Genomic DNA, 9,556 nt, shown 5'->3' with positions numbered 1-9,556 from the left:
ATGTGGCTACTAGAAAATTTCAAATTACATATGTGGCTCACGTTATATTGCTATTAGATGGGACTGTTCTAGACCGTGTTAAGAGACCTAGACTTGATCCTAAGAGCACTGGGAAGGTTTTGAAATGTCTTAAATGGTCAGGTTTGCCTTTTTGAAAGACTGGCAAGGAGGCTGGATGGTGGGAGACAAGATGAGACTAGTTTGGGATAGCTGAGGTTGTTTAAGTGAGAGAGGGTGGGTTAGATGAGTGGTGGCAATGTGGATAGAGAAAACTTTCAAAAAGTCAAATTACTAACACCAAACAGCTCTCATTCCAGTGAGACATGGTAGGTTGAACCTCTATGAAATGTCCATCTTTGTCAATCAAAAACAGTTGAATAGTGGAAGAACAAAGGCTAAAACTGGAACAATTGTGTCACAAAAATAAGTATTATGTTGTAACTCAAAGAATGACATAAATATCCCTAATTCCATAGTGACATAAATAACTGAATACATAAATAAATGGGGGAGAAGCAAAAAGTCTTTCCCCCAGAATTCCAGTTAGTAAATAATGAAGGAAATAAGAAATTGCTATTGGTCTATCACGGTAATAACTGCCATAAGCAAGCTCCATAAAATCATACTGAGTGGGCAAAGGTGTAAGTGGAAACAGGTTATTCATCTTAAAATACCTCTCTCCAAATAGCTAGTAATTATAAAGAGAAAAACAGGTTACAGTGGAAAATTTTGGATATCACTTAGCTAAGTGATCAAGGTTAGCACCACCAGGAATACAGATTTCATGTATTTCTTGATATGATGCTGTGAGGACATCACTCTGGTATTTTCCAAATTAACACATCATTTCAATCTAGTCACAAGAAAACATCACATAAACCCAAACTGAGGGTCATTCTATAAAATAACCGACAAGTACTATTCAAGAGAGACAAGAGAAGACAGAACAACTATAGACTGGAGAAAAGTTTATACAAGTAAATGTTTGAGATCCTGGATTAGGTCCTCTAATCGAAAAAAAGACATAGGTAGAAAAACTAGTGAAACCCAAACAAGGTCTATAGTTTAGTTAATAGTATTATACCAAGATTAATTTCTTTGTTTTGACAAATGTTCTGGGACTATGTAAGATGTTACAAGAAAAAGCTGGATGAAAGGTAAATGGGAACTCTACTTTTGCAACCCTAAATCTAAAATTATCTAAAAAGAATTAACTGTTAAAACAGCTTGCATATCAGCAATTTCATATGGTCCAACTTGTATGTCAGATAGGAAACCACCAAAACTAGTGCTAAAGCTACACAAATACATTATCATTATATGCTCCAAATGTTCTTGTTTGGGGACAATTTTTTCATCAAGATGAGAGCCTGCATGAACATTCAACTCAAATATAAAAATACATTACTTGGTTAAAATAATTTGATTTACGGAATTTCTGAGGTAAAGACTTGGATGCCAACTAGGATAGGAGCACAGCAATGGGTGGCACATTTCCTCTCCCCATGTCATTACAAGGCAGTGGGTACGAGGTCAGCTACCTTCCTGTACTCCCAACTTCTGAAGACCTACCATCATGAGGAACCGAGTCAGGATGGTCCAGGATCCCAGTGTAGAAACCAAAGAACAGCAAGGCCCCTCCCCAGCAGCTGTGTTGAACTCGGGTGGTGTTAAGTTTCCAAGGAATAAATGGCAACAGGTGCATGGATAACCCGAGATGCTTGCCTTGTGACTGGTGCCAAGTGAGTACATTACACTGCTCCTTCTCATGGGTTCAACAGTGTGCCAGACTTCAGGTCGACGGTTAAGCTGGACACTGTGGAAGATGTTCTCTCATGACAAGGGGGTTTCAGAGCCAACTAAAATAGCAATCTCCAGAACTATACTCAATACACCAAGTAGCATTTACAGCTCCTAGTCCCACTGACAAGTCACTAGCAAGTGTCTCTCTCCCCAGGTGTATTACCTTTCACACAGCTTGAGGACCAGTATGTTTATTGCATTTAAGGTTTCACTTAATGACCCGAGCTAATCTAACTTCTAGGTGTGAGTAATTTAGACTCTATTTAACAGGTCAGGCTCCTTTTCATTTGCTGCAGCAGCCTCATTGCTTGTAATTATTCACTGTGGTATGCCCTTTAACTTAATGCTCCTAAATGTTCTGCTGAGAGCCAAAGATATATTTCAATCCCAAATCACCAAAATGTCGAAGAATGTTTGAAGATTAAAATGTGTTGGTTTAGGGGCGCCTGGGTGGCTCAGTCGTTCGGCTTCTGCCTTTGGCTCAGGTCATAATCCTGGGGTCCTGGGATTGAGCCCCGCATCAGGAAGCCTGCTTCTCCCTCTCCCACTCCCCCTGCTTATGTTCCCTCTCTCACTGCCAAATAAATAAAATCTTTAAAAATAAAATAGAAATTAAAATGTGTTGGCTTTTTAGCTGGGCAGGCTTGCAAATTATCTCAATGAATATGTGGATCCCAGGCCTCAATCTGTATACTCTCTATAAACTGATGCGTGTTAAGGATATACTCCTGCAGTTCTAAATTTGAATGACGCTCCTAGAGAAATTCAGACACTAAGTTTTTGGCTAGTACCATAAGTGATCGCTGTCATGGTTAGACTGAGAATGGTTTTCAACAAATGCAACCAACCACGTAAATATACCAAAGGAAATTCTTTATTGTAAACAAGATATAAAGTACAACAAAAGAAATGTTGTGCAAATTGTAAATCACAAAGTTTTTATTAAAAGAAAATTCTTGTTTTCCAAGGGTCCAAGTTTTGATGTCAGAAATCAATATCCAAGAGAAAAATGTTAAATGGGAATATAGTGTCATTTTTCACTATATATTTTGAACAATTTATTTTTGTTTTACCACTGTGTATATCATCCACTATACAACAAAATGTAACAGAAATACTGTTAACAAAAGTGAATGTTTTAACCAACTTTTATTGATCCAGTTCCACCTCCCCCCAGCCCCCCCAATGAAAAACTCCTATAAATTAACAGGACATCTGTCCACGTGAATAGTGGTCACTAACTTTCTAATTCAATAAAGCACACGTTACATCCTCATAATATAAGGGTACTTGACTGATGACATAAGCCATCTTTTTCAAGGAGTTATCTAAAATTCTTGGTATCCCTTTTTTACAATATATTTTTATCTTCAAAATTTTTTTTCTAAACAAAGTGCAACGTATCTTAGAGTCTAGAGAAAACACATTGGTATACAATTTTCAAATCTACACAAGAAACTGCAGGCAAACTAAAAGTTCAAAAAATACTAAAATGCCTAGATACAGTCATCTGTTAAACTTTCAAAACAAAAACACACAAAAAAATTGTAGCTATACCTTAAAGCAATTAAATTATTGAGGATTCCAATTCTTTGGGCCCTCTTCGGCAATATACAGCTGCTTAATTCCAAATGTTAGCAAGTATAAAAATGCTAGTTCTAGATATATTTAACAACTACATCCACGAAGTTGACTGGAAAGACTAGAAATAGTAAACAAGGTAACTAGGAAAAGATGCCAATACTCATAATAATACAAATCAATTTTCCATCTCTGTCTCTGTACCGTAATGTTTATTTCCAGTCTCTCTACTCTTGAAACCAGTGCTTTAGAAGAATCACATTGAAAAGTTGGTCTCAAGTATAAATGGTGAAAATGAAGTAATAAATTGTGCACACAAATTCAAAATCTGTGCTACCTGTGTTGACCTCATCTGAAACCTTCAAAAAATATTTAAAGGAATAAAAGCTTTCTCATCTCTCTTATGTGGTAAGAAATGAATCCTGCCACTCCGTGACCTGCTTGTGGCTGCAGCACTTGTCCTCTAACCCAGGCCGAGCCTTCTCCTCAGGCTGTAGGGCTTCTGCTCTTGGCCCACACTGGAGGGCCACAGACTTTGCAGTGGAAGCGTTTTTACATCACCACTGGTTCCTGGCTGTGACCAAAGTTACTTCTGCTTCTCACCTTCTGAGCGGTCACTGTGTGGGGGCAGGAGTTGGAGGTAAGGCAATGTCATTTAACTTGCTCACTTCCATCTGCCAGTTTGGTAGCTTCTTGGCTGACAGATGGCGCCGGGCATGCTTGGTCAAATGGTCACTCCTCATGAACCGCCGGTCACACATGGGACAAGCAAATTTCTTTTCGCCCGTGTGGGTTCGCCGGTGTCTGGACAGTTCATCAGAACGGGCAAACCTCCTTTCACAGCCTTTCCAGCTACAGCTAAAAGGCTTTTCTCCTGAGACAAAGAAATTCAGATCATCATTACATGTATTTACTAAATCATTGGAAATTACGTATCTAATTACATCTAAAGATATATATGTTAAATATCTAAAGAGAATCTTTTCAAAATAAAAGCTACTAAATGAATCAACTGTTAAGTGAACACGTGTACTGCTCTATTGTCAACTTTCACTCTGTCACATTCATAGAAAACTTCCCTTTATAAAAAGCCAAAAATAAAAAGGTTTTCTGACTTCAACTATGGTACGAAGGCTTTACAGATACTTTACTAAACTACTCAGACACTTAAGAATCATTTGAGAAATTAAGACAAAAAACACTTTGAGGAAATCTTTTCCAGGAACTTGTAGTGGTAATATCAGCCACTGAACTGGCTAATAAAGGTAGCTCTTCTTTAACATGCTTGGTTCATATTTGTGATCATGGCCTAAAAACACATACCTAACTTTCTAAGACACAAATAAGAAGTGGTTGGTACCTGTGTGTGTTCTCATGTGGGCCTTCAGATGAGAGCTCTTAAAGTACGTCTTGCCACATCCTGGGTGGCTGCAGATGTGACTTCTTATCCTGGAGGAGTCAATCTGAGGAGTGACTTTTGCTGCAGAAGGGGAAAACCCCGGAGCAGGGGCAATAGGGGAGAGTCTGGTGCCATTTGGGCTCACCACTGGAGGCTTTGGGTTCTGAACAACGGGCTGGGGTACGACAAACATGACAGCGCCTTTGGGAACCTGAGTGCCCATGAACACAACAGGTGGGCAGACAGCTGGTGGCTGACTGGGTGGAGTGCTAGGAACGACTGTTGTCACAACAGGGTTGTTGGCAGGGAGGGGAACCATCTGACAGATGACTGGCATAGGTGGCACTCCCCCTGTTGATACTGCAGGTGGAGAGACCAACACTGACTTCTGTTGTGGGGACACAGAGGCTGGCTGAGGTCTACAGATGACGGTTTCTGAGGAAGGCACAGAAAAGTCATAAAGTGCAGGACTTGCTTTCTCATCAACATCTGCTGCTGTGTTTCTTTCACACTTGGATCTGTTCGGTGACACAGCTGCACAGGGGATGTTTTTTCTTGTAGCCTCAACAGTTATGTGGGTTCTTCTTCGAAAAGAATTGTCCTGATAGTTGAGAACGCTGGCTGCTTTCACTGGGCAAGATCGGTGGTTACACAGCTGGGCATCAGCTGTGTGACGAATCACACTCGTGGCCTGAGCCTTGGGCAGTTTGGGGGCAGATACTGGGCTCTTATCTTCATCTTTGAAAGGTGCAGCAGTATGAGGCTTGGCAACATCTGAGAATGATTTGAAGTGTCCAGTAGATGGCGCTGATGCCATCAAATTTGACACTTGAGAGGGTTCAAAGTCAGAAGGACTGTAAGGTGGAGTCAAACACTAGAAAAGAAAAATATACAGGCAACGGACATGAGAAATTAAGTTCATTGTGTAAATGATAAAAAATATTCTGTCATCTGCATTCTCATCTTAAAAACAGTAATACTTACAAATGCCGGGATCGTATGAAAATCAGGTGTACACGGGAGTAGATTCTCTTCCTCGGACATATCGGACACTGGAGTAACAGGTCTGTTTTCAATGTATTTCTTAAAATCAGACTTCCAACTGCAGCTCATTGACATAAGTGCTTCTACAGCTTCAAAATCACTCTTTTCTGTAGTTTTGTTCCATGAAAACACAGTCTCTTTTGATCTTTCAGAAATAATTTCCATCCTTTCCTCCTAAAGGAAAAAAAAAAAGATCAAATGATTATGAGCGTATTCTTGTCATCCAAGCAACACACAGAGCAACATGCAAACTTTTTTCTTTACAATTTACACAACTTTCCAAGTTTCTGAAATAATTTTCTCTCACCCCAACTAATAGTAACGGTAAAAATAAAATCTTCATTTTCACTCTTTCGCACTTAGGGTTGAACATTGATATCCTTGCAAGGGAGAAAGGAGCACATCATTGCCATTAAGGAGACCAAGGCTAAAGATAGCAATGCATATATGATCAAAAAAAAAAAAAAAAAAAGAACCTGATTTAGAAATTTTGTATTCTTCCCAAAGTAGCCTTTGCAACTGGGGTCAGACAAAATAACTAAAGGAATGCTCCACAAAAGTTTTTTTTTTTCAATACTACAGGTGTGGCATGAGGACTTTTTTGAGATACCAGTTCCTAATGGGGGGGGGGAACCTCACAACTTTCTTAAAAAGGGTAAGTGTAGTGCACAGAGCTCTGTCCTGATGATACGGATCTGACCTTTGGAAAGTCACTTTCCACTTTAGAATAAAGTCAACAGCATAGAAATCCTCAGCGGCTCTTTAAAATTACTGCATTAGGTTACCTGAAATCTTTCATAGCTTGATTATCTCCAGTAAAGAGAGATACGTTGAAATATGTGGAAAAATCCCAAAGCTTTATTGAAAATTCAGGTTCTTCATGTTTGTGTTCCTTTTCACACAATGGTTTGCTATGCACAACTATGACCAGCTAACGGAATACTACTAAAAAATGGCCAATCATGAAATTTAATCTTCTACCCAGAATCTGCAAAAAACTGACTGTAATGAGTCTTCAATAGTCCAACTGAATGTATTTTAATTTTTTTAAAATAACTGATGACAAGAATGACAGCACATGCTTGGCATTTATTTGTATCGCTCCCTTTATCAAGTGTTTAATGCTTCATATTAAAGTTCCTTGAGCTGCTCTTTAAAAAAAAAAAAAATGGTACCACCCACCACCTCCCCTCATCCATTAATGTGATCCCATTCTTTTGGTCTAAGTTGAGATCGTGTAAAAATACCGAAAAGCATTCTTTACACTGCAAGGTATTATTCTCAATGCTTGCTTAAAAAAAAAAAAAAAAATGCATACAGCCTTCGTGTTGAAATTCTCAGAAAAGGAGCCACAGCTCTCGAAATTTCACTAGTAAGGCTATTGCATAATCGCACGCCCCTTTATGTAAGCTGCAACGGACAGCGCCTGTATGTGTAAAAGCCCCAAGACGCCAAGGCAAAGAAAAAAAAAAATGAAAAGGCAGGCAAGCAGGGAAGGGGAGTGTGAGCTGGGAAGAGCAGGAAGAGAAGCGGGGAGGGGAGGAAAGGGAGTGGGGCGCGAGGCAGGAAAGGGAAGAACGGGTGGAGGCACGGGCGGGGGAGGCAGACGAGGGGCGGGGGTGGACGGCGGGGGAGATCCTCGCTGGCGGGGACAGACGGATGGGGCCGCCCTAACCTCAATGAGGCTCGCGGGTGAGTCACTGGGAACATTCCTCGCCGCACGCACGTCCCCGCGCCCCTGCCCCCGCCATTGGCCAGCCTGCCCGGCGGCTGGGGCCCGGATTGGCTGGACCGTGAAGGGCGGGGGGCGGGGGGCGCGGGGGAGGAGGGGGCGAGGCATGTGAACAAAGCGTGATCAGCGGCTGCTCCCGGACGCGCAGGAAACGTGAACTGGGAATTGCCGCGCCGTCACCTTTCACCTACTTCCTGAGCCCGCGGGCCCCCGCCCTCGCGCCGGCCCGGAGGAGGGGCCGCGGGTACCGCCGCCAACCGCCCGGCAGTGCGCACCCGAGCCCGCGGGGAGGGGCGGGGCCGCAGGCGCCGGCTCCGGGAGCGCCCGCCCCTCCCCGCTCCCGGAGAGCCGCCGTTCCCTTAGGAACCGACAGCGGGGCTGGGCCTCGTTGCCGCCCCTGGCGGAGGCCGGGGCTGGGTCACTCCGGGACGAGAAGCTCCCTGGGCGCACCCGCTCCCGGCCCATCCCCCGGCCTCCGCCTCAGCTGCCGGAGGAGGAGCCGGGTCCCCGCGGAAACCCGGCCCCCGCCCTCCTCCCGGCCACAGCCCCCGGGGATCCGGCCGAGCCCTCGGCGCTTCCCGCCCACGCCGCCCGCGGGACCTCAGACCACCCCGTCTTTCCCGCAGCCGCTGCGCCCCCTCCCCGCGGTTTCCGGCAGCTCCATCTCCCAGCCGAGTCTCCACGGGTTCCCAGACGTGCAGCCCCCACAAGCTCCGACTCCAGACGCGCGGCCCCACGGCCCGCGGCTCCCGCCTCGACACGCGGCCCCCGCGTCTCGCGGCCCCGGGTCCCCCCGCCCACATCCCCCGCCCCGCTGCTGGCTCCCGCTTTCCACCCTCCCATCCCCAAGGCATCTCCCTACACCCCCTCCCAGGGGGTCATCAGAAGGCGGCCACTTGCTCCCGCGGGGGATGGGGAGTCCCCTGCCGACGTCTGGGGGCGCACCTCCTCATACCCCCGGGTGGTCCGAGGCCCACGTGCCACTCCTCCGCCCCCACGCCGGGCGCCCCCTCCCCCCGGCCCTGGCTGTCTGCTGAGCAGCCCCAGTACCACAAGCCTCGGCTCAGACCCCCGAGAGGGGCAGCCCCCCTCCTCTCCTGTGGACACCCTGCCCCTCAAATGCCAGTAAGCAGCTCCCTCCCGCCCTGGGTCGCATTCCTGATCCAGACGGCGGCATCTCTCTCGGGTGCCAGGTGCAGGGTAGCCCCCTTGTCACCCCTTCCCTTTCCACACCTTCCCCTGTCCTCGCTGCCAGGGCAGCAGCCCCCTCCTCGAACCCTTCCAGTTATCCTCCCCCTCATCTGCCTCACGTCTCCCAGCGGAGCTACCCCTTCCCCTCATGACACCTTGAGTAAGACCCCGGTCCCTTCGGCTGTAGATCCCAATCCGCCTGTCCTGACCCACTCCGTGACACACACGCCCTCACCAATGCCCAGTGTGCAGGCAGAAAGCCCCTTCCTCCCCCAGGTCTCCGCTGCAGCAGGCGCCGCTGATGTCAAGGGCTCGGGGCTAGTGCCCCGGCTGGCCCCTCAGACGCAGCGAGGAAGGGAAGGACTGGGGCATCCCCAGGTGACTTACCGCAGCCTGCTGGAGAGAAGCGCCGAAGTTGAGCATGGTTGGCTGCCTGGCCGCCAGCCGCGAGCTGACTGGCTGCTCTGCCGCTTGGCCACAGACGGACGCCCGGAGACACTCGACGCCACTCCCGCCGCCGCCGCGCTCCGCGCCGTCTGCCCCCTCCCCATTCAGGTAGCCTCTCCGCCTGCCCCGCGCCGCGGGCGGGGGTGGGGGCGGAGCCTGCGGCCGGCCAATCAGCGACAAAGGTGTGTGAGGCGCCGGCCAATGAGCTCCCGGGGCCACGCGTGATCAGCGGCTGCCCGGCAGCGTGAAGCTTGTGTCAGTGGAGCGTGTACACAATCCCCGGCAGCGTGTTCCCTCGGCCCTGCCCGAGGGAACTCCCAACGCCACCTGACTCAGTGACACCCCCCACCCCTCGCCCA

At 46.9% G+C, this 9,556-nt stretch overlaps 1 protein-coding gene across 1 annotated transcript; it reads right to left on the bottom strand.

Moving 5' to 3' along the window:
* Positions 1-2,659: 2,659 nt before the first annotated feature.
* Positions 2,660-9,299, bottom strand: KLF10 (Kruppel like factor 10). Its single transcript, XM_032858557.1, has 4 exons — positions 9,138-9,299; positions 5,768-6,001; positions 4,745-5,657; positions 2,660-4,258 (listed from the first exon to the last, which is right to left on the bottom strand). Exons 1-4 carry the CDS (start codon positions 9,171-9,173, stop codon positions 3,999-4,001), a joined length of 1,443 nt encoding a protein of 480 aa, XP_032714448.1. The 5' UTR covers positions 9,174-9,299; the 3' UTR covers positions 2,660-3,998.
* Between the last annotated feature and the right edge of the window lie 257 nt (positions 9,300-9,556).

Source organism: Lontra canadensis, unplaced genomic scaffold, assembly GCF_010015895.1.
Source record: "Lontra canadensis isolate GAN:19392208 unplaced genomic scaffold, GSC_riverotter_1.0 scaffold15, whole genome shotgun sequence".
Lineage (NCBI taxonomy): Eukaryota > Metazoa > Chordata > Mammalia > Carnivora > Mustelidae > Lontra > Lontra canadensis.
The sequence above is the reverse complement of the archived record's forward strand: the minus strand, read 5'-3'. Positions and strand labels throughout refer to the sequence as shown.